The 26,193-nt window shown below is 43.8% G+C and overlaps 1 protein-coding gene across 1 annotated transcript in view; it reads right to left on the minus strand.

Annotated features, from left to right (window-relative positions):
- CHST10 (carbohydrate sulfotransferase 10) overlaps positions 1–26,193 on the minus strand; it is a 91,381-nt gene that overhangs the window by 14,411 nt on the left and 50,777 nt on the right. The window contains exon 5 of the mRNA XM_053707635.1: positions 14,853–14,958. Coding sequence (XP_053563610.1) covers positions 14,853–14,958 — 106 coding nt within the window. The remainder of the gene's footprint in view (positions 1–14,852; positions 14,959–26,193) is intronic.

Raw genomic sequence — 26,193 nt, forward strand, 5'->3', positions numbered from 1 at the left:
AATTACTTATTGTACATACATTCATCAGCCTGATACCAGTCGCTACTGCATTTAAGGCTGTACTTACATTACATCGGTATCAGCAGTATTTTCTTAGTCAATTCCATTCCTTAGAAAAATAATTTACTGCACATACCTTGTTTGCAGGATTCCCCACACGCTATTCCCTTTCTGAAAGTTACCCCACTCCTCAGAATGTGCGAGAACAGCCAGTGGATCTTAGTTACTTCTGCTAAGATCATAGAAAACGCAGGCAGATTCTTCTTCCAAATACTGCCTGAGAACAAACAGCACTCTCCGGTGCCATTTAAAATAAACTTTTGATTGAAGAAATAAACTAAGTATAAAAAACACCACAGACCTCTCACAACGTCCTATCTAGTTGAGTTGCAAGAGAATGACTGGATATGACATGTGAGGGGAGGAGCTATATAGCAGCTCTGCTTGGGTGATCCTCTTGCAACTTCCTGTTGGGAAGGGAATATATCCCATAAGTAATTGATGACCTGTGGACTGAATACACTTAACAAGAGAAATGGTATTCCAATTCTGTTGAATTGCAATATTGTGATTGAATTATCCCCATGCATGGTATAGGGTGTGTTAAATACAGCATGAATGCGTAAATAAAAAAAATTAAAAAAACAGTTAAAGAGTAGCTTATTGCAGAGTTTTCTAATAAATTGGAATATCTTTAAAATTGAAACTCCCCCAAAAAAGTAATTTAAAACTATTGTCATGGGTTTATGTGTTTTATCTTCAGAAGAAACACTTTTATTCTAAAAAAAAAAATCAGCAGCAGATTTACCAAAGATTTAGTTAAATTATTTACTATAATAATCTAATTTTTATTTAAGGTCAAATATAGAGTTCAAGTAAAGGTAGATGGATCTAGAGCAGTGGTTTTCAAAGTCTTACACAGTGGCTCTCCCCTTTGGCAAAAATTTCAAGATGAGCCCCCCCTATTGATGTTATAACATTTCTGAAAGAGTGCTCATTGAAATGCTTGTAGTTTATTTACTTAAAATGCAAAATTATTATAATTTGAAGAAATATCATACACACAAAAATTATTTCAAGTTTAATTTTTATCACTAGGCAAGCATAGCTATGCATATACAATACAGCAGTGTTTAAAAGTTTTTATTTTAACATTTCTATCCCTTTAAGCAGCATGAATGTTGTGCTTTGCTGGCTGCTGATCCCATTGCAAATCACGCTCACCAGGACCTTAACCCTTTAAGGACACAGCTTTCAGTTTGCTCAATTGTTTTATGACGGAATAATTCCGTCATATGTCCTTAAGAGGTTAAATATCAAATAAGATAAGGGTCTCTATTTTTTTGTATTTACAAGAGTGTATGTTTCAGTAATTTAGTTGCCATATGTAAGGGTTATTTGTTGGAAATTTGTGTGCTGGGTCCCTATCACTAAAACAGTTGAAGTCACCCAGTATTATTTACAGAGTGTCAGGGTTTATTACCTGCTTTGTTTGCCATGTGCTGCTGGCAGCCATTTTACTCACCTTTCTTGCTGAATCTGGTTCAGAGTGTGTGATGCTGCTCATTTCCTGCACGCCCTCTTATGGCCAGACTGTTGTACATCATCCGTGTGAGACAGGTTGCAGTCTCAGAATTGTGATGTCATCACTTATTATTTAAAGGGCCTCTGTTCAGTGTGCTTTGCCCTTGCGTTGCCTGTTTGTGAGTTCCTGTGTATTACCTGGCTAGTCTGACGTCTCTTCTGGTTCCTGATCCCTGGCTTGTTCCTGACTTTGCTGTTCTCCTTGTTCCTAATTCCGGCTCGTCTGACTACTCGTTTTGGCTCCTGACTCGACTCGTCTGACTACCAGTTCTGGTTTTGACTCCTGGCTTGTTATTTGACTTGTAGACTTTATATTATTTTTGTTATTAATAAAGGTGTGATTATTTTTGCACTTCTTGTCTCAGTCTGATTCCTGACATTACGCAAGGGCAATGAATCCGGATGGTGCTAATAATCCACCTTTACCTACAATCATTGATGAACAGGATTACCACTTGGATCAATTTGCACTAGCCCTAGAAAACCCTGCTGACTCGAACTGCACATTTGGACCAGAGTGTCCCAAAAGTTATGGCTGCTCCTGTATCCACTGCTGTACCTAGTCTTACCAGGAACATTCCTGGTTCTGCACCTCTACTTCAGCGTTATGGAGGTAATCCTAATCAGTGCAGAGGGTTTTTGAACAAAGTGGGGATTTACTTTGAGATGTTACCTCAGGCGTTTCCCTGTGACAGAGCTAAGGTGGGATTTCTCATCTCTTTACTCTCTGACACAGCCCTTGCCTGGGCTAATCCCTTGTGGGAGACTAATAAACCTGTGATATCTAATTACCCTGAATTTGTGGCCTCCTTTCGAAGGATATTTGATGTTCCGGCTCGCTCCTCCTCTGCTGTCATACGATTCGTCCATTCAGCAAGATACGAGATCTATTGCTCAGTATGCCATTGAGTTCCGTACGCTTGCCGCAGAGGTTGGTTGGAACAATGAAGCCCTTGTTGCCGCCTTCTTTCATGGGCTTTCTGATGTGATTAAAGATTAAGTTGCTGCCAGAGATTTACTAGAGGATCTCGAGGCTTTGGTGTCTTTTTTAATCCTAAATGACATCAGACTCAGAGAGAGGCCCTCTTTCAAGGAGTGCTTGCGGAAGCCTCCTGTACCGTTTTCTCCTACGTTGTCATTCCCACCCATGCCTCCTTCTCCTCCCATGTCTCCTGGTTCCGAGTCACCAGGTATTGCTGTGCCGATGCAGTTGGGATTTACACGTCTCTCCGCGGCGGAGAGGGCCTTTAGGAGGAGGGAGGGGTTACAGGGCCACCTTTAAAGTTTTGGGGGCAGACCTTGGGTTCGTCCCCGGAACCGCTAAAGGAGAAACCTTTGGTCATGGTTGTCCTTTCCTGGGTGGACTCCTCCATAGTCACCCAGGCTTTTGTTGACTCCGGTGCTGTGGGCTATTTTATTGACAGTGCTTTTGTATCACAGCACCCCATTCCTGTATTGCCTCGGTCCGTTCAGCTTGCTATTGAGGCCATTGATGGCAGGCCTCTTCAGCCTGCACTCGTTACTCACAAAACCACTCCGTTATCCATGGCTGTTGGTGCTCTCCATTTTAAAACCCTCCAGTTCCAGGTGATTAAATCCGCATTTTCCAGTTGTTCTGGGTTATCCCTGGCTCCAAAAGCACAATCCCAGTCTCGACTGGTGAAGGTCCGAAATTTTGTCGTGGTCTCTGCGATGTATTTCCACTTGTCTTCGGAAACCAGTCAAAGTCCTGTGCACTTCTTCGGTATCTCAATTGTCTGAGGAGTACCAAGAGTTCAAAGACGTTTTTGACAAGGTGCGTGCCGGTATGTTGCCTACTCACCGGTCTTACGATTGTGCCATAGACCTGCAACCCGGAGCCATTCCTCCTCAGGGCCGGGTTTACCCTCTCTCGGTTGCAGAGAATTGTGCTATGGAGGAGTATGTTGCCGATGCTCTGTCACGGGGGATCATCCTGCTCTCCTGCAGGGGCTGGCTTCTTCTTTGTGAAGAAAAAGGGTGGCGAGTTAAGACCATGCATCGATTATAGGGGTCTTAATCGTCTTACCATTAAGAATGCTTACCCTATTCCGCTCATTACGTAAGTCTTTGACCGCCTCAAGGGAGCTACAGTCTTTTCTAAACTTGATTTGAGAGGAGCATACAATTTTGTTAGGATTAAAGAGGGCCACGAATGGAAAACAGCATTTAACACCAGGAGTGGGCATTATGAGTATCTTGTAATGCCCTTTGGCCTATGAAATGCTCCAGCTGTTTTCCAGGAATTTATTAATAATGTTCTACGAGATATGTTGCAACAGTGTGTTGTGGTGTACTTAGATGATATCCTCATACACTCACCCACTCTTAAGGCTCATCGTTCTGATGTTACACGGGTACTTCAGAGACTACGTGAGAATGGCCTGTTTTGTAAACTCAAAAAATGTGAGTTCCATCAGACTCAAGTAACCTTTCTAGGTTATGTAATCTCCGTTTGCAGGGTTCTCCATGGATCCTGACAAGTTGCCTGCAGTCCTGCAGTGGCCTAGCCAAGTACTATAGGAAGTTTATTAAAAACTTTTCTTCCTTGGCCAAACCTATCACTGACATGACCCGTAAGGAGAATGATCCACTCTATTGGTCACCTACTGCCAATAAGGCTTTTAAGAGTCTTAAGACTGCCTTTGCTGCCGCTCCAGTTCTGGCTCATCCTAACCCTGTCCTGCCTTTTGTTCTTGAGGTTGATGCATCTGAGACTGGAGTAGGTGCCATCTTTTCTCAACGTCCTACGCCGGACTGTTCCTTGCATCCGTGCGGTTTCTTCTCTAAGAAATTGTCTCTGGCGGAGTACAATTATGAAATTGTCAACAGGGAATTACTGGCCATAATTTTGGCACTCAAGGAATGGAGGCACCTTCTCGAGGGTACTAGCGTACCAGTGCTCATTCTTACTGACCACAAGAATTTGACTTATCTATCCGAATCAAAGTATTTGTTGCCCCAACAGGCCAGATGGGTGCTATTTTTGTCTCGGTTTTATTATGTGGTCTCCTACCTGCATGGTAGTAAGAATGTTAGGGCTGATACCCTCTCTCATCAATTTTCACCTCTGTCCAAGGATGAGTCTATACCTATTCCAGTTATGCCTCCTGACCATATTTTGGCCACCATACGTACCAATTTGACTTCTCCCTTAGGGGAGGAGATCCTGGCTGCACAAACCAATGCACCTCCTGAGAAACCTAGTGGTAAGTGCTTTGTACCTGAGAATCTTCGAACTAAACTATTGCACACTTACCAATATCCTAAAGCCGCAGGTCACCCGGGCAAGAACCAAATGATTTGTTCTGTCACTCGACAATTCTGGCGTTCCTTTTGTGCTCAAATGGGGATCTAGCTTTCCTTCTCCTCAGCATATCAACCCCAATCCAATGGGGCTGTGGAACGGTCTAATCAAACTCTAGGACAGTTCCTCCGTTTCTATGTCTCAAATCACCACAATAATTGGTCTGAACTGTTACCTTGGGCAGAGTTCGCTCGTAATAGTGCTATTAATGCTTCCTCCCAGTTATTCCCGTTCATGGCGAATTATGGGTTTCAACCATCCTTGTTGCCTGATTCATTCATGTCTCAGGGAATTCTGGCTTTGGAGGAGCATCTCCAGCAACTCCGTTCCACGTGGGTACAGATTCAGGATTGCCTTCATCGTTCTATGCAGCGCCAAAAGTTCCAGGTTGATCGTAGGCGTCTGCCTGCGCCTTCCTACCAGGTTGGTGAGAGGGTTTGGCTGTCCTCCCGCAACTTGAACCTTTGTGTGCCTTTCAATAAACTGGCTCCCCGTTATGTTGGTCCTTTTCGGATACTCCGAGTCAATCCTGTGGCCTACGCGCTTGACCTTCCTCCTGCAATGCGCATCTCCAATGTTTTTCATGTCTCCCTCTTGAAACCATTGGTTTGTAATCAGTTTACCACTGTGTTGCCTCGTCCCCGTCCTATCTTTGTTTACAATCACGAAGAATATGAGGTCAGCAGCATTATTGACTCTCGTATGTCCAGGGGTCGCGTACAGTATTTGGTTCACTGGAGGGGTTACGGTCCGGAGGAGCGTTCATGGGTTCCCTCCTCTGATGTTCATGCTCCCACCCTCCTCCATACCTTCCATGCCCATTTCCCCATTAAGCCTTTGGTCCTCCCGGGTCGTTGAGGGAAGGGTACTGTCAGGGTTTTTTCCCTGTTTTGTTTGCCATGTGCTGCTGGCAGCCATTTTACTCACCTTTCTTGCTGAATCTGGTTCAGAGTGTGTGATGCTGCTCATTTCCTGTACGCCCTCTTATGGCCAGACTGTTGTACATCATCCGTGTGAGACAGGTTGCAGTCTCAGAATTGTGATGTCATCACTTATTATTTAAAGGGCCTCTGTTCAGTATGCTTTGCCCTTGTGTTGCCTGTTTGTGAGTTCCTGTGTATTACCTGGCTAGTCTGACGTCTCTTCTGGTTCCTAATCCCTGGCTTGTTCCTGACTTTGCTGTTCTCCTTGTTCCTGATTCCAGCTTGTCTGACTACTCGCTTTGGCTCCTGACTCGGCTTCTTCTGACTACCAGCTCTGGTTTTGACTCCTGGCTTGTTATTTGACTTGTTGACTTTTTATTATTTTTGTTATTAATAAAGGTGTGATTATTTTTGCACTTCTTGTCTCAGTCTGATTCCTGGCACCCTGACACAGAGCTGCACTAATAGCCTAGAGGGTCCAAAAAGCCCTCACTAAACTTAACTTTCCAATACAACAACATTTTAGCAATCTTTGCTGAGACAGTACACATCCTCAGAGAAGATTACTCAGCCAGTCCCCACTCCACTTCCCTGCCTTTTGTAAGGTAACCCTGCAGTAAAATAAAATTAAAGTTATCACAAGCATCCTGCCAGCAAAAAGTTATACCTGCAGCTGTGCTATAATAGATTGGCCAGAGGATTCAGCACTGTTATAGCACAGCTGCAAGTTTTTTCCTGGCAGGATGTCCTTCCTTCACACTCAGCAACGCACCGTCCTCCCCTCTGGCCATTTGTACTTACGGGAACACGATGATCTTCACTGCACGGCAGGAAGTTGCGCACACTCTCCTCAAAGCGCTGCTCGTTCAGGAAGCAGGAACCAAAGAAATATTATACATTTAAAAAAAAAAAAAAAAAACACACACACACTCCTGCTCTGGCGTCTCCCCTAAAGAGCTCTGGCGCCCCCCTAGAGAGATTAGAAATCAATCTTAAAATGATACAATTTTAGGTCGATAGAAAGTAATAGAAATACGCAAGAATTCTGTCTGCCACGCACCTTTCCCCTCAAGCTTCCACCTATCATGTTAGTAAACGGCCACAGATTTAACAAACGCGTCCACTAATTTGGAAAGCAGAGCATGTTTGAAAATCTGATTAGCACAGTACACAATTTTGAAGAAAATTTTATATAAATGGTAAATCAATAAATTTTAAAACCATTTAACTACAGGTATGTGCCAATGTGTAAGAAGTGAACAAGATCAATTTCCTTGTCACAGTTATTTTACTGTGCCTAACTAATTGTGATGGCAGGGGAAGAAATAGAAAAACGCAATTTTACTTAACTGAATTTCTATATCCTAGCTCAGTTACCTAAACAGCACTCACTATGAAGACTTGTCACCAAAAGCCATTGTTTTCACATACTGTAGTATTTATTCACAAAAGTTTTAAAAGATCTGCATGCAAAATAAATGTTTTAAAATGTTCATATTTTTCAAAATTTTTATTGCTTTTCAGTTTAGTGATAGATCTCATCTCCTCAGTTGTGGTCAGTTAGAGAAATTTATAAAAACACAATTTATGCTTACCTGATAAATTTATTTCTCTTGTGGTGTATCCAGTCCACGGATCATCCATTACTTGTGGGATATTCTCATTCCCAACAGGAAGTTGCAAGAGGACACCCACAGCTGAGCTGTAATATAGCTCCTCCCCTAACTGTCATAGCCAGTCATTCGACCGAAAACAAGCCGAGAAAGGAGGAACCATAGGGTGCAGTGGTTACTGTAGTTTAAATTTAAAAATTACCTGCCTTAAAATGACAGGGCGGGCCGTGGACTGGATACACCACAAGAGAAATAAATTTATCAGGTAAGCATAAATTGTGTTTTCTCTTGTAAGGTGTATCCAGTCCACGGATCATCCATTACTTGTGGGATACCAATACCAAAGCTAAAGTACACGGATGAAGGGAGGGACAAGGCAGGAACTTAAATGGAAGGAACCACTGCCCGTAAAACCTCTCTCCCAAATACAGCCTCTGAAGAAGCAAAAGTATCAAATTTTTAAAATTTTGAAAAATATGAAGCGAAGACCAAGTCTTCGCCTTGCAAATCTGATCAAAAGAAGCCTCATTTTTAAAGGCCCAAGTGGAAGCCACGGCTCTAGTGGAATGAGCTGTAATCCTTTCAGGAGGCTGCTGTCCAGCAGTCTCATAGGCTAAGCGGATTAAGCTTCTTAGTCAAAAAGAAAAAGAGGTTGCTGAAGCCTTTTGACCTCTCCTCTGTCCAGAGTAGACAACAAACAAAGCAGATGTTTGACGAAAATCTTTAGTAGCTTGTAAGTAAAACTTTAAAGCACGGACCACGTCCAGATTGTGTAACACAAGGATGGAACAACAATCTCTTGATTGATATTCTTGTTAGATATCACCTTATGTAAGAACCCAGGTTTGGTACGCAGGACTACCTTATCCGTATGAAAAATCAGATAAGGAGAATCACATTGTAAGGCAGATAGCTCAGACTCTACGAGCCGAGGAAATAGCTACCAAAAAAAGAACTTTCCAAGATAAAAGCTTGATCTATGGAATGAAGAGGTTCAAACGGAACTCCTTGAAGAACCTTAAGAACAAAGTTTAAGCTCCATGGTGGAGCAACAGGTTTAAACACAGGCTTGATTCTAACTAAAGCCTGACAAAATGCCTGAACGTCTGGAACATCTGCCAGACGCTTAATTAGCTGACAATCCTTTTTCCAAACCTTCTTGGAGAAAAGATAATATCCTAGAAATCCTGACCTTACTCCATGAGTAACCCTTGGATTCACACCAATAAAGATATCTACGCCATACCTTATGGTAAATTTTCCTGGTGACAGGCTTTCGTGCCTGTCTTAAGGTATCAATAACTGACTCGGAGAAGCCACGCTTTGATAAAATCAAGCGTTCAATCTCCAGGCAGTCAGCCTCAGAGAAATTAGATTTGGATGGTTGAAAGGACCCTGAAGTAGAAGGTCCTGTTTCAGAGGCAGAGACCATGGTGGAAAGGATGACATGTCCACTAGATCTGCATACCAGGTCCTGCGTGGCCACGCAGGTGCTATCAGAATCACCGATGCTCTCTCCTGCTTGATCTTGGCAATCAGTCGAGGGAGCAGAGGAAACGGTGGAAACACATAAGCCAGGTTGAAAGACCAGGGCACTGCTAGAGCATCTATCAGTGTCGCCTTGGGATCCCTGGACCTAGATCCATAACACGGAAGCTTGGCGTTCTGGCGAGACGCCATGAGATCCAGTTCTGGTTTGCCCCAACGATGAATCAGTTGTGCAAATACCTCCGGATGGAGTTCCCACTCTCCCGGATGAAAAGTCTGACGACTTAGAAAATCCGCCTCCCAGTGCTCTACACCTGGGATATGGATAGCTGATAGGTGGCAAGAGTGAATCTCTGCCCAGCGAATTATTTTGGAGACTTCTAACATCGCTAAGGAACTCCTCGTTCCCCCTTGATGGTTGATGTAAGCTACAGTCGTGATGTTGTCCAACTGAAATCTGATGTACCTCAGAGTTGCTAACTGAGGCCAAGCCTGAAGAACCTTGAATATCGCTCTTAGTTCCAGAATATTTAATGGAAGGAGAGACTCCTCCTGAGTCCACGATCCCTGAGCCTTCAGGGAATTCCAGACTGCACCCCAACCTAGAAGGCTGGCATCTGTCGTAACAATTGTCCAATCTGGCCTGCGAAAGGTCATACCTTTGGACAGATGGACCCGAGATAGCCACCAGAGAAGAGAATCCCTGGTCTCTTGGTCCAGATTCAGTTGAGGGGACAAATCTGTGTAATCCCCGTTCCACTGACTGAGCATGCATAGTTGCAGCGGTCTGAGATGTAAGCGTGCAAACGGCACTATGTTCATTGCCGCTACCATTAAGCCGATTACTTCCATACACTGAACCACCGAAGGGCGCGGAATGGAATGAAGAACCCGGCCGGAATTTAGAAGCTTTGATAACCTGGACTCCGTCAGGTGAATTTTCATTTCTACAGAATCTATCAGAGTCCCTAGAAAGGAAACTCTTGTGAGTGGGGATAGAGAACTCTTTTCCTCGTTCACTTTCCATCCATGCGACCACAGAAATGCCAGTACTACGTCCGTATGAGACTTGGCAATTTGGAAGTTTGACGCCTGTATCAGGATGTTGTCTAAATAAGGGGCTACTGCTATGCCCCGCGGCCTTAGGACCGCCATAAGCGACCCTAGAACCTTTGTAAAGATTCTTGGGGCTGTAGCTAATCCCAAGGGAAGAGCTACAACTGGTAATGCCTGTCTTGAAAGGCAAACCTGAGAAACCGATGATGATCTTTGTGTATCGGAATGTGAAGATAAGCATCCTTTAGATCCACTGTAGTCATATATTGACCCTCCTGGATCAGTGGTAGGATGGTACGAATAGTTTCCATCTTGAACGACGGAACTTTGAGGAATTTGTTTAAGATCTTTAGATCCAAAATTGGTCTGAAGGTTCCCTCTTTTTTGGGAACCACAAACAGATTTGAGTAAAAACCCTGTCCCTGTTCCTCCTTTGGAACTGGATGCATCACTCCCATAACTAGGAGGTCTCGTACACAGTGTAAGAATGCCTCTCTCTTTATCTGGTGTGCAGATAATTGTGAAAGGTGAAATCTCCCTTTTGGGGGGGAAGCTTTGAAGTCCAGAAGATATTCCTGGGATATAATTTCCAACGTCCAGGGATCCTGAACATCTCTTGCCCACGCCTGGGCAAAAAGTGAAAGTCTGCCCCCTACTAGATCCGTTCCCGGATAGGGGGCCGTTCCTTCATGCTGTCTTAGAGGCAGCAGCAGGCTTTTTTACCTGCTTACCTTTTTTCCAGGTCAGGTTTGGTCTCCAGACCGTCTTGGATTGAGCAAAAGTTCCCTCTTGTTTAGCATTAGAGGAAGTTGGTGCCGCACCTGCCTTGAAGTTTTGAAAGGCACGAAAATTAGACTGTTTGGCCCTAGATTTGGACCTGTCCTGAGGAAGGGCATGACCTTTTCCTCCAGTGATATCAGCAATAATCTCCTTCAAACAGGCCCGAATAGGGTCTGCCCCTTGAAGGGAATGTTAAGTAGCTTAGATTTTGAAGTCACGTCAGCTGACCATGATCTAAGCCATAGCCCTCTGCGCGCCTGTATAGCAAAACCAGAATTCTTAGCCGTTAGTTTAGTCAAATGAACAATGGCATCAGAATAAAAGAATTGGCTAAATTAAGTGCTCTAAGTTTGCCAAGTATGTCATCCAATGGAGTCGCTACCTGTAAAGCCTCTTCCAGAGACTCAAACCAGTACGCCGCAGCAGCAGTGACAGGGGCAATGCATGCAAGGGGCTGTAGGATAAAACCTTGTTGAATAAATATTTTCTTAAGGTAACCTCTAATTTTTTATCCATTGGATCTAAAAAAAAAAACTGTCCTCGACAGGGATAGTAGTACGCTTTACTAGAGTAGAAACTGCTCCCTCCACCTTAGGGACTGACTGCCATAAGTCCCGTATGGTGGCGTCTATTCGAAACATTTTTCTAAAAATAGGAGGGGAAGAGAACGGCACACCTGGTGTATCCCATTCCTTATTAATAATTTCTGTAAACCTTTTAGGTATTTGGAAAAACATCAGTACACACCAGCACTGCAAAGTATTTATCCAGTCTACATAATTTCTCTGGCACTGCAATGGTATCACAGTCATTCAGAGCAGCTAAAACCTCCCTAAGCAACACGCGGAGTTGTTCAAGCTTAAATTTAAATGTAGAAATATTAGAATCAGGTATCTTTCCTGAGTCATTAACATCACCCACTGACTGAAGCTCTCTTTCCTCAGCTTCTGCATATTGTGAGGCAGTATCAGACATGGTTCTTAAAGCGTCAGTATGCTCTGCATTTTGTCTCACCCCAGAGCTATCTCGCTTACCTCTAAGTTCAGGTAGTCTGGCTAATACCGCTGACAGTGTATTATCCATGACTGCCGCCATGTCTTGTAAAGTAAACGCTATGGGCGCCCTAGATGTACTTGGCGCCATTTGAGCGTGAGTCCCTTAAGCGGGAGTCAAAGGGTCTGACACGTGGGGAAAGTTAGTCGGCATAACTTCCCCCTCGTCATATTCCTCTGGTGATAAATTTTTTAAAGACAGAAAATGATCTTTATTGCATAAAATGAAATCAGTACATTTGGTACACATTCTAAGAGGGGGTTCCACCATGGCTTTTAAACATAATAAACAAGGAGTTTCTTCTATGTCAGACATGTTTATACAGAATAGCAATGAGACTAGCAAGCTTGGAAAACACTTTAAATCAAGTTAACAAGCAAATATAAAAAATGGTACTGTGCCTTTAAGAGAAACAAATTTTGTCAGAATTTGAAAAACAGTGAAAAAATGCAGTAAATCAAACGAAATTTTACAGTGTGTATAATAGGCTAACAGAGGATTGCACCAACTTGCAAATGGATGATTAACCCCTTAGTTCAAAAAACGGATCAAAAAAATGAAATAGACATTTTTTAACAGTCACAACCAACTGCCACAGCAAGCTGTGGCCCTACCTTCCCCAATAAACGACTTTGGAAAGCCTTTGGGCCCTTTAGAGATGTCCTATAGCATTCAGAGGGCCTTTGAGGGAAGCTGGATGTCACAGTTTGTAATTTTAACTGCACCAACTGTAACTTTTATACTACAACAGTGGAAATTGTTTCTAGTCAAAATTTAAGCCAGCCATGTGGAAAAAACTAGGCCCCAATAAAGTTTTATCACCAAAGCATATATAAAAACGATTAAACATGCCAGCAAACGTTTTATATTGCAATATCATAAGGGTATTACCCCTGGGAGTAAGCATGATACCAGTTGTTATTAAATCACTGTATTCAGGCTTAACTTACATTAATCCGGTATCAGCAGCTTTTTCTAGCATTTACATCTCTAGAAAAAATTATAACTGCACATACCTGATAGCAGAATAAACTGCACACCATTCTCTTGCTGAAGTTACCTCATCTGTGTAATCCCCTCAGACATATGTGAGAATAGCAATGGATCTTAGTTTCAACCTGCTAAGATCATAGAAACCTCAGGCAGATTCTTCTTCTATTTACTGCCTGAGATAAAATAGCACAACACCGGTACTATTTAAAAATAACAAACTTTTGATTGAAGAAAATAAACTAACTATATTTAACCACTCTCTCCTACAACGACCTAGCTTGTTGAGACTTGCAAGAGAATGACTGGCTATGACAGTTAGGGGAGGAGCTATATTACAGCTCAGCTGTGGGTGTCCTCTTGCAACTTCCTGTTGGGAATGAGAATATCCCACAAGTAATGGATGATCCGTGGACTGGATACACCTTACAAGAGAAATTAGCTACTTGGCTTAGATTGTTATGCTAAATATGAACAAAAGATGGTAGTGTATCTTCAGTAGGTATTTATAGTAACATATAATAACAAGATAGTATGCCTATGTAGAAAGGAAAGTGTCCAGAGCTTCTCAAATGGTGTCAGTGATCTAGCGAAATTCTGTTTGTGTTTATTTGTTGTTATGAAATGGTCTAATTGTGCATAGCTAAACTATAAAGAGAACAAATCTGTATTCTATTCCTGTAACGTACCTTGCGTTTTCAGTTTTCCTTGCTTGGTAGTGTTAAATACTAGGCCTTCATCTAGGGTAGAGTTGATTCTGATCTTTTGTGCTTTTATATTATATGCTGTCTCAGAGTTTTCCTGGAGTCAAATGAGAATATGGTGTGGATATATGCTTACTGGTAAGTTTGTTTCATTCAACTAAGAAAAAAATTAATACTAACTGAAGCCAAGCTTTGTAGACAGAGTTGTGTGACTCCAATCTACCAGCCTATGTAAATATACATTTGGGACCCCATCTCTTGGTAGATACATTGGCTTCCTGTTCGTTCAAGGTTTGATGCCTTTCCAGATATAGTCTTCCATAAGATTTTGATGTTGCGTAAGATAATTTTTAGAAAATGTTCATATATTTTTTGACCACACACTTAAGGACTGTTATATTTAATAATGTCACAACATGACTTTATATTAAAGTGTATTGGTTAAATCTTACATTAAAAGATCCACTGTTCAAAATACCATTTTGAGCTTGGTTCAATTTGTATTTTTCCTGTGTAAGAGCTGCTCCATGTTGTGTGATGTTTCCTGTCCCCTGACTGTCCCTTTGACATGCCAAAGGACACAATAGAAGATAAGTACAATCAGGCTTACAGTTTATACACATACAGCTCCTAAAGTTTTAATAGGAAGTTTGTTTGTATTTATTAACAAAGTTGATTGCAGACATGACAGATATATAGGCATTCAGTGGAAGTGACCTGTATTTTAATGGAGAAACATCGCTGTGGGTTTCTAATATTCAAAGCACTTTCCTCCATCTTAGCTATCCCTTTTCAGCCATATCAGTCTTGCCAGCTTTACAATGGCGATAATTCACAGTGCTACAAATCTAGTGAATGTACAGTGAAACTTAATTTACATATGCATCATTTGAAGTTCTACTATACAGAAGACTTTTTTTTTATTTCTGCAAATGCACAGCCTATTTCGTTTGAATACGCATTAAAGACAGCCAACCCCCCCCCTCCCCCCCGCCGCAGTTCAGTGGCGATGTAAACAGAAGTTGCGATCCCCATTATATCCTATGGGAGACACATCCCCTCTCGCCAGCACAATAAATATATCGACAGGTTTTCTATAGGTTTGTGCTTTTCAGGTTACCTGGGCAATTCTGTCTGTAGTGTCTAGGATTGACAATTCTGAGCTGCTCTTTTGTAAGAAAAAGGATGGATAAAGAAAATAAAATACTGGCTAATAATAATAGTTATTTTTTAGTTTTGTTACGTCTTCACAATAAAACTGAAATTAAACTACTCTTGTTAGTACAAAAATTCTAAAAAGGTTCATGAATGCAAGATTAATGGATGAGGGTCATACCTTTCTTGTATATCAGGTGCGCTGTATGAAGAAAGCCGAGGAAGTCCATTTTTCTCATGGTCATGGACCACAATGTCAGGAATTTCCTCAACTGAAGAATATGCACCTGTATAAATAAAGCCAATATAAAACTAAGGGATACAAGCAAAAACATAAATTATGCTTACCTGATCATTTCATTTCCATCTGTGGGAGGAGAGTCCACTGCTTCATTCATTTCTTGTGGGAACTGATCCCCAAGCTCTAGAGGACACTGAATTAAAAGAAAACAGGAGGGTAAAACGAGGCAGACCCTATACTGAGGGCACCACAGCCTGTAGAACCCTTCTCCCAATAGCTGCTTCAACCGAAGCAAAAACATCTAATTTGTAAAATTTTGCAAAAAGTATGTAAGGAAGACCAAGTAGCCGCCTTTTCAAATCTGCTCCATAGAAGCCTCATTCTTAAAGGCCCAAGAAGAGGCCTCAGCTCTAGTTGAGCAAGCCGTAATCCTCTGAGGAAGCTTATGTCTCCCTGTCTCATAGGCCAAATGGATAATGCTCCTCAACCAAAAAGACAGTGAAGTGGAAGAGGCTCTCTGCCCCCTGCCCTTCCCTGAATACACCACAAATAAAGATGAAGTCTGTCTGAACTCCTTCGTGGCCTGAAGATAAAACTTCAAGGCCCGAACCACATCCAAGTTATGAAGCAACCTTTCCTTTGACTAAGAAGGGTTAGGATACAAGGAAGGAGCTACTATTTCCTGATTGATGTTACGATTTCGACACAACCTTGGGAAGAAATCCCACTCCAGTGCGAAGAACAGCCTTATCAGTGTGAAAAACCAAGTAAGGCGACTCACATTGCAAGGCCGCTAACTCAGAGACTCTGCGAGCCGATGCAATAGCCAATAGAAATAGGAACTTCCAGGAAAGAATCTTAATGTCAAGAGAATGCATAGGCTTAAACGGAGCCCTCTGCAACATCTTAAGTACCAAGTTTAAGCTCCAAGGAGGAGCAGAATTTCTAAAGACAGGTCTGATCCTAGACAGAGCCTGAACAAAAGACTGAACATCAGGAAGCTCTGCATGCTTCTTGTGCAACAGCACCAATAAGGCTGAAATCTGTCCCTTTAAGGAACTGGCGGCAAGAGTCTTATCCAGTCCATCCTGAAGAAAAACCAAAATCCTGGATACCCTAACCTTGTGCCAGGGATAATCCACGTTCCTCACACCAGGATAAGTATGTCCTCCACACCTTATGATAGAGGCGGCGAGTGACCGACTTCCTGGCCTGAATGAGTGTCATCAATTACTCTTTCAGAAAAGCCTCTCTTAGCCAAGACTAGGCATTCAATCTTCACGCAGTCAGCTTCAGAGAATCAGAGATTTTGGTGAAAAAAAAGGGACCCTGAACCAGCAGATCTCTGCGACAGGGTAACCTCCATGGAGGAGACAATGACATCCCCACCAGATCCGCAAACCACGTCCTCCGCGGCCACAACAGAGCAATAAGAATGGTCGAAGCTTGCTCCTGTTTGATGCAAGCCACCACTCAAGGAAGAAGTGGCAACGGTAGAAAGATGTAAATTAGGTTGAACTCCCAAGGCACCGCTAAGGCATTTATCAGTTCTGCCTGGGGATCCCTGGATGGCAACCCGTATCTGGGTAGCTTGAAGTTGAGTCTGGACGCCATGAGGTCTATCCCTGCCATCCCCCATCTGATGCAGATCTGCGCAAACACCCCAGGATGGAGAGACTATTCCCCCGGATGAAACAATCGTCTGCTGAGAAAATCCGCTTCCCAGTTATCCACACGCGAAATGTGGATCGCTGAGAGCGAACAGTTGTGAGTCAACGAGATACTTCCCTCATGGCTAGTGAGCTTCTCGTTCCACCCTGATGGTTTATGTAAGCCACCGAGGTAACATTGTCCGACTGGAATCTGATGAACTGGGACGACATGATACTATTTCTCTAATATCACTCGAAGTTCCAGAATGTTTATCGGTAGTCGACTCCTCTCAAGTCCAGCTGCCCTGTGCCCTTCTGGCACCCCAAACAGTTCCCCTTCCTGATAGACTTGCGTCTGTGGTCACAATATCCCAGGATGGCCTCAAAAAGAATGTCTGGGACTGCTGTCCCGGACAGATCCACCAAGAGAGGGATTCCCTCACTCCAGAGATGTCTGTTGGGATAGATCTGAGTGATCGCCATTCCATTGTCTCAACATGCATAACTGAAGAGGTCTGAGATGGAACCTGGCGAATGGAATGAATGGCAGGATACCACGAGCCCAATCTTCATACACCTGGCCACAGATGACCTTGAGGAGGTCTGAACGGCAAGACAGCTGGACGCAGTCTTGGAACGTCTCTGATCTGTCAAAAATGTCTTCATGGATATGGAATCTATTATCGTACCAAGAAATTCCACCCTGTTGCTGGGGACCAGAGAACTCTTTCCTTCGTTTATCTTCCATCTGTGGGATCGAAGGAGAAGAAGAAATGCCCTCGAGTGATCCTCTGCGAGACTGAAGGACGGAGCTTGGACCAGGATATCGTACAGATAAGGGGCCACTGCAATACCTCTGGCTCTCGCTACCGCAAGCAACGCTCCCAGAACCTTCGTAAAGACTCTTGGGTCAGTCACCAGACCGAACGGTAGGGCCACAAACTGTAAGTGTTGGTCCAGAAATGCGAATCTTAGGAACCTGAAGTGATCCCTGTGGATTGTCAAGTGAAGGTAAGCATCCTTCAAATCTACTGTCGTCATAAACTGTCCCTCTTGAACTAGGGGCAGAATCGATCTGATCGTCTCCATTTTGAACGATGAGACCGACAGAAACTTGTTTAGGCACTTTAGGTCCAGAATTGGGCGAAACGTGCCCTCCTTCTTTGGGTCCACGAAAATGTTTTAATAATACCCCAGACCTCTTTCTGCTAGAGGGACTGGGGTGATAACTCAGAGAGAGGAGAGATCCCTCTCACATCCTAGGAAGGTGTCTCTCTTCTCTGGTCTTGAAGATAGGTTTGACAGGAGGAATCTGCCTCTGGGCGGATGAGTCTTGAATCCTATCCTGTAGCCCTGGGCTATGACCTCCAGAACCCAAGGGTTCTGAACGTCTCTTATCCAGGCCTCTGCAAAAAGAGATAGTCTGCCCCCTACATGATCCAAAGACGGATCGGGGGCAGCCCCTTCATGCTGATTTAGTCTCGACGGGCTTCTTACTCTGCTTGGTCTTGTTCCAAGAGTGAGCTGGTTTCCAAGATCCCTCGGACTGCTCAGTCTTCACGGCATGCTGCTGGCATTGAGACTTCTCTGAACGAAAGGGACGAAAAGTAGACCCCTTGGGTTTATTCTTCTTATCCTGCAGTAGGAAGGCACACTTGCCCCCCCCCCCGTGACTGTGAATATGATAGAGTCCAGACCGGGACCAAAGAGAACCTTCCCCTGAATCAGGAGGGAAAGTAATCTAGACATAGAAGTCATGTCCGCAGACCACAACATTAACCACAGAGCCAGGAGGGCTAGAACAGAAAAACCTGATGTTTTGGCATTCAGACGAATAATCTGCATATTTGCATCGCAGATGAACGAATGAGCTACCCTTAAGGCCTTAATTCATTCCTGTATCTCTTCGAGGGAAGTTTCCACCTCGACCATAGCTGACAGAGCGTCAAACCAATAGGTAGCAGCTCCAGCCACCGCAGCGACTGCAGGTTGAAAAACAAACCCCGTGAGTTGGTACATCTTCCTCAACATGGACTACAATTTTTTATCCATGGGCTCCTTGAACGAAGAACTATCCTTGAGCGGAATAGTCATTTGCTTAGCGAGTATGGCGATAGCACCATCCACCTTAGGATTGCGCCCCCCCCACAGCTCAATTTGAGCGTCCGAAACGGGGAACAGCTTTTTAAAAGAAGTAGAAGGGGAAAAGGACGAACCAAGTTTCTCCCATTCGTTAATATTAGCCATTTTAATGGGAACCAGGAAGGTCTGTGGCACCACCCTGTCCTCGTAAACCCTATTTAGCTTAGGGATCGAAGGTTTCTCCGGCAGTTTCGGTTCCGGAACCTCTAACGTAGCAAGCACCTCTTTTAGCAGGAAACGCAAATGCTCCATCTTAAATTTAAAATCTGGCTCCTCCGCAGATGGAGGCCTAGATGTCGCCAATTCCGTCCCAGAAAAAGCGTCCTCCGAGGATTCTGAGTCATCTTCATCAGCGAATAATCTATCAGAGACATCCAGCTGAGTAGATTACCCCTAAGACTGAAAGCTATGTTTCACCTTTCACTTGCGCTTAGCAGGGCGTGGTAAGGCATTGAAAGCCGCAGATACCGCCGTATGTAGCTGATAAGCGAAATCTGGCGCCCTGGGGAGCTGCATGTGCATTCGGAGATGAGTGTAGGGAACGCACCTCGCGGGACGGAGAACCCTCAGAGGTGGACGGCTCAGTTGTACTAAATATCTTAGTCTTCTTAGATATTGCAATCTTATCAAAGCATGTGGAACAGAGTTGAGCAGGCGGAGCAACCCGGGACCTCCTCACAATAGACACAGTTATTAGTTTTAATTAAAGAGGGAGTACCCTCTAACATATTAGAGTCCTCCATAGCTTACGCCTTTATTACGGACTATATAAGATTAAATGGCACCTTTATATCCCAATGGCCGGAGCACTCGTCACCTCCTATGACCCGGTCACAGAGAAACCGCTTTGTCTCCTACACAGCCGGTCAAGAAGAGGAAGTTAAAAGAGGCCACACCCAGGTCACATGGAGTTCCATTCAGGACCACTTCTGCACCAGAGAGAAACGCGCCAAAAAGGCCAGCGTAGATCTCTCGATAAGAAACTGACTGTTCACACACTGACAGAGCCACATCTCGCACGTCGCAGCAATAAACACAATAAACAATATTATGCACAAATCCCCCCGTTCAATAACCTCCCTTCCGGGGGTATTAACCCTTGTTTCTATACAGATAAAAGGAGACACACTGTGACCCTGTCTTCTTATATTAACATATGTGTATAGATGAAACGATCTTACCAGAATCTATGCAGTGGAACAGGAACATGGCCTTTCAAGTGACAGGGTAGTAGCATCGCTCCTGACATGGACTTGAGAGCAGAAAGCAGGCAGTGAACCTCGTCAACGCTAATTGCTTATGGAGCTGTTAATCTAAGTCGGGATGGTTTCGCAGAAAGACTCTCCCTGCATCTCCGGACTCTAATTTTCACCCATGCTCTCACTGAAAGGCTGACAGGACTGCTTAAAACTCCAGTCCCATTGCGAAGAGTAATACCCTCCATAAGAGACTACTCCGAATCTTCCGACATTTCTCTGCCAACCTCCTGTGATGAAAGGCAAAGAATGACTGGGGGATGAGTGGAGTGGGGGGGGGGTATTTAAGCCTTTGGCTGTGGTGTCTATGCCTCCTCCTGGTGGCCAGGTTCTTAATTCCCACAAGTAATGAATGAAGCAGTGGACTCTCCTCCCATTAAGATGGAAAAATGCTTATAGGCAAGAAAACAGAATTTATGTTTACCTGATAAATTACTTTCTCCAACGGTGTGTCCGGTCCACGGCGTCATCCTTACTTGTGGGATATTCTCCTCCCCAACAGGAAATGGCAAAGATCCCAGCAAAGCTGGTCACATGATCCCTCCTAGGCTCCGCCTTCCCCAGTCATTCGACCGACGTAAAGGAGGAATATTTGCATAGGAGAAATCATATGATACCGTGGTGACTGTAGTTAAAGAAAATAAATTATCAGACCTGATTAAAAAACCAGGGCGGGCCGTGGACCGGACACACCGTTGGAGAAAGTAATTTATCAGGTAAACATAAATTCTGTTTTCTCCAACATAGGTGTGTCCGGTCCACGGCGTCATCCTTACTTGTGGGAACCAATACCAAAGCTTTAGGACACGGATGAAGGGAGGGAGCAAATCAGGTCACCTAGATGGAAGGCACCACGGCTTGCAAAACCTTTCTCCCAAAAATAGCCTCAGAAGAAGCAAAAGTATCAAATTTGTAAAATTTAGTAAAAGTGTGCAGTGAAGACCAAGTCGCTGCCTTACATATCTGATCAACAGAAGCCTCGTTCTTGAAGGCCCATGTGGAAGCCACAGCCCTAGTGGAATGAGCTGTGATTCTTTCAGGAGGCTGCCGTCCGGCAGTCTCGTAAGCCAATCTGATGATGCTTTTAAGCCAAAAGGAGAGAGAGGTAGAAGTTGCTTTTTGACCTCTCCTTTTACCAGAATAAACAACAAACAAGGAAGATGTTTGTCTAAAATCCTTTGTAGCATCTAAATAGAATTTTAAAGCACGAACTACATCCAAATTGTGCAACAAACGTTCCTTCTTTGAAACTGGATTCGGACACAAAGAAGGCACGACTATCTCCTGGTTAATGTTTTTGTTAGAAACAACTTTCGGAAGAAAACCAGGTTTAGTACGCAAAACCACCTTATCTGCATGGAACACCAGATAAGGAGGAGAACACTGCAGAGCAGATAATTCTGAAACTCTTCTAGCAGAAGAAATTGCAACCAAAAACAAAACTTTCCAAGATAATAACTTAATATCAACGGAATGTAAGGGTTCAAACGGAACCCCCTGAAGAACTGAAAGAACTAAATTGAGACTCAGGAGGAGTCAAAGGTTTGTAAACAGGCTTGATTCTAACCAGAGCCTGAACAAAGGCTTGAACATCTGGCACAGCTGCCAGTTTTTTGTGAAGTAACACAGATAAGGCAGAAATCTGTCCCTTCAAAGAACTTGCAGATAATCCTTTCTCCAAACCTTCTTGAAGAAAGGATAGAATCTTAGGAATTTTTATCTTGTCCCAAGGGAATCCTTTAGATTCACACCAACAGATATATTTCTTCCATATTTTGTGGTAGATTTTTCTAGTTACAGGCTTTCTGGCCTGAACAAGAGTATCAATGACAGAATCTGAGAACCCTCGCTTTGATAAGATCAAGCGTTCAATCTCCAGGCAGTCAGTTGGAGTGAGACCAGATTCGGATGTTCGAACGGACCTTGAACAAGAAGGTCCCGTCTCAAAGGTAGCTTCCATGGTGGAGCCGATGACATATTCACCAGGTCTGCATACCAAGTCCTGCGTGGCCACGCAGGAGCTATCAAGATCACCGATGCCCTCTCCTGATTGATCCTGGCTACCAGCCTGGGGATGAGAGGAAACGGCGGGAATACATAAGCTAGTTTGAAGGTCCAAGGTGCTACTAGTGCATCTACTAGAGTCGCCTTGGGATCCCTGGATCTGGACCCGTAGCAAGGAACCTTGAAGTTCTGACGAGAGGCCATCAGATCCATGTCTGGAATGCCCCACAACTGAGTAATTTGGGCAAAGATTTCCGGATGGAGTTCCCACTCCCCCAGATGAAATGTCTGACGACTCAGAAAATCCGCTTCCCAATTTTCCACTCCTGGGATGTGGATTGCAGACAAGTGGCAGGAGTGAGTCTCCGCCCATTGAATGATTTTGGTCACTTCTTCCATCGCCAGGGAACTCCTTGTTCCCCCCTGATGGTTGATGTACGCAACAGTCGTCATGTTGTCTGATTGAAACCGTATGAATTTGGCCTTTGCTAGCTGAGGCCAAGCCTTGAGAGCATTGAATATCGCTCTCAGTTCCAGAATATTTATAGGGAGAAGAGATTCTTCCCGAGACCAAAGACCCTGAGCTTTCAGGGGTCCCCAGACCGCGCCCCAGCCCACCAGACTGGCGTCGGTCGTGACAATGACCCACTCTGGTCTGCGGAAGCTCATCCCCTGTGACAGGTTGTCCAGGGACAGCCACCAACGGAGTGAATCTCTGGTCCTCTGATCTACTTGTATCGTCGGAGACAAGTCTGTATAATCCCCATTCCACTGACTGAGCATGCACAGTTGTAATGGTCTTAGATGAATTCGCGCAAAAGGAACTATGTCCATTGCCGCTACCATCAAACCTATTACTTCCATGCACTGCGCTATGGAAGGAAGAGGAACAGAATGAAGTACTTGACAAGAGTTTAGAAGTTTTGATTTTCTGGCCTCTGTCAGAAAAATCCTCATTTCTAAGGAGTCTATTATTGTTCCCAAGAAGGGAACCCTTGTAGACGGAGATAGAGAACTTTTTTCTACGTTCACTTTCCACCCGTGAGATCTGAGAAAGGCCAGGACAATGTCCGTGTGAGCCTTTGCTTGTGGAAGGGACGACGCTTGAATCAGAATGTCGTCCAAGTAAGGTACTACTGCAATGCCCCTTGGTCTTAGCACCGCTAGAAGGGACCCTAGTACCTTTGTGAAAATTCTTGGAGCAGTGGCTAATCCGAACGGAAGTGCCACAAACTGGTAATGCTTGTCCAGGAATGCGAACCTTAGGAACCGATGATGTTCCTTGTGGATAGGAATATGTAGATACGCATCCTTTAAATCCACCGTGGTCATGAATTGACCTTCCTGGATGGAAGGAAGAATTGTTCGAATGGTTTCCATTTTGAACGATGGAACCTTGAGAAACTTGTTTAGGATCTTGAGATCTAAGATTGGTCTGAATGTTCCCTCTTTTTTGGGAACTACGAACAGATTGGAGTAGAACCCCATCCCTTGTTCTCCTAATGGAACAGGATGAATCACTCCCATTTTTAACAGGTCTTCTACACAATGTAAGAATGCCTGTTTTTTTATGTGGTCTGAAGACAATTGAAACCTGTGGAACCTCCCCCTTGGGGGAAGCCCCTTGAATTCCAGAAGATAACCTTGGGAGACTATTTCTAGCGCCCAAGGATCCAGAACATCTCTTGCCCAAGCCTGAGCGAAGAGAGAGAGTCTGCCCCCCACCAGATCCGGTCCCGGATCGGGGGCCAACATCTCATGCTGTCTTGGTAGCAGTGGCAGGTTTCTTGGCCTGCTTTCCTTTGTTCCAGCCTTGCATTGGCCTCCAGGCTGGTTTGGCTTGAGAAGTATTACCCTCTTGCTTAGAGGACGTAGCACTTGGGGCTGGTCCGTTTCTGCGAAAGGGACGAAAATTAGGTTTATTTTTGGCCTTGAAAGACCTATCCTGAGGAAGGGCGTGGCCCTTGCCCCCAGTGATATCAGAAATAATCTCTTTCAAGTCAGGGCCAAACAGCGTTTTCCCCTTGAAAGGAATGTTAAGCAATTTGTTCTTGGAAGACGCATCCGCTGACCAAGATTTTAGCCAAAGCGCTCTGCGCGCCACAATAGCAAACCCAGAATTTTTCGCCGCTAATCTAGCCAATTGCAAAGTGGCGTCTAGGGTGAAAGAGTTAGCCAATTTGAGAGCATGAATTCTGTCCAAAATCTCCTCATAAGAAGAATCTTTATTGAGCGCCTTTTCTAGTTCATCGAACCAGAAACACGCTGCTGTAGTGACAGGAACAATGCATGAAATTGGTTGTAGAAGGTAACCTTGCTGAACAAACATCTTTTTAAGCAAACCCTCTAATTTTTTATCCATAGGATCTTTGAAAGCACAACTATCTTCTATGGGTATAGTGGTGCGTTTGTTTAGAGTAGAAACCGCCCCCTCGACCTTGGGGACTGTCTGCCATAAGTCCTTTCTGGGGTCGACCATAGGAAACAATTTCTTAAATATAGGGGGAGGGACGAAAGGTATGCCGGGCCTTTCCCATTCTTTATTTACAATGTCCGCCACCCGCTTGGGTATAGGAAAAGCTTCGGGGGGCCCCGGGACCTCTAGGAACTTGTCCATTTTACATAATTTCTCTGGAATGACCAAATTCTCACAATCATCCAGAGTAGATAACACCTCCTTAAGCAGGGCGCGGAGATGTTCCAATTTAAATTTAAATGTAATCACATCAGGTTCAGCTTGTTGAGAAATTTTCCCTGAATCTGAAATTTCTCCCTCAGACAAAACCTCCCTGGCCCCCTCAGACTGGTGTAGGGGCACTTCAGAACCAATATCATCAGCGTCCTCATGCTCTTCAGTATTTTCTAAAACAGAGCAGTCGCGCTTTCGCTGATAAGTGGGCATTTTGGCTAAAATGTTTTTGATAGAATTATCCATTACAGCCGTTAATTGTTGCATAGTAAGGAGTATTGGCGCACTAGATGTACTAGGGGCCTCCTGTGTGGGCAAGACTGGTGTAGACGAAGGAGGGGATGATGCAGTACCATGCTTACTCCCCTCACTTGAGGAATCATCTTGGGCATCATTTTCTCTAAATTTTGTGTCACATAAATCACATCTATTTAAATGAGAAGGAACCTTGGCTTCCCCACATACAGAACACAGTCTATCTGGTAGTTCAGACATGTTAAACAGGCATAAACTTGATAACAAAGTACAAAAAACGTTTTAAAATAAAACCGTTACTGTCACTTTAAATTTTAAACTGAACACACTTTATTACTGCAAATGTGAAAAAGTATGAAGGAATTGTTCAAAAATTCCAAAATTTCACCACAGTGTCTTAAAGCCTTAAAAGTATTGCACACCAAATTTGAAAGCTTTAACTCTTAAGATAACGGAACCGGAGCCGTTTTTATATTTAACCCTTTACAGTCCCTGGTATCTGCTTTGCTGAGACCCAACCAAGCCCAAAGGGCAATACGATACCAAATGACGCCTTCAGAAAGTCTTTTCTGTGTATCAGAGCTCCTCACACATGCATCTGCATGTCATGCTTCCTAAAAAACAAGTGCGCAATAGAGGCGCGAAAATGAGGCTCTGCCTATGATTAGGGAAAGCCCCTAGAGGATAAGGTGTCCAATACAGTGCCTGCCGGTTATTTTACATAATTCCCAAGAATAAAATAATTCCTCAAAGCTATGAAGTATAAAATATGTTTATATATCAATCGTTTTAGCCCAGAAAATGTCTACAGTCTTAAAAGCCCTTGTGAAGCCCTTTTTTTCTTATGTAATAAAAATGGCTTACCGGATCCCATAGGGAAAATGACAGCTTCCAGCATTACATCGTCTTGTTAGAAATGTGTCATACCTCAAGCAGCAAAAGTCTGCTCACTGTTTCCCCCAACTGAAGTTAATTCCTCTCAACAGTCCTGTGTGGAAACAGCCATCGATTTTAGTAACGGTTGCTAAAATCATTTTCCTCTTACAAACAGAAATCTTCATCACCTTTCTGTTTCAGAGTAAATAGTACATACCAGCACTATTTTAAAATAACAAACTCTTGATTGAATAATAAAAACTACAGTTAAACACCAAAAAACTCTAAGCCATCTCCGTGGAGATGTTGCCTGTACAACGGCAAAGAGAATGACTGGGGAAGGCGGAGCCTAGGAGGGATCATGTGACCAGCTTTGCTGGGCTCTTTGCCATTTCCTGTTGGGGAGG

This window comes from Bombina bombina, chromosome 3 (assembly GCF_027579735.1).
Source record: "Bombina bombina isolate aBomBom1 chromosome 3, aBomBom1.pri, whole genome shotgun sequence".
NCBI lineage: Eukaryota > Metazoa > Chordata > Amphibia > Anura > Bombinatoridae > Bombina > Bombina bombina.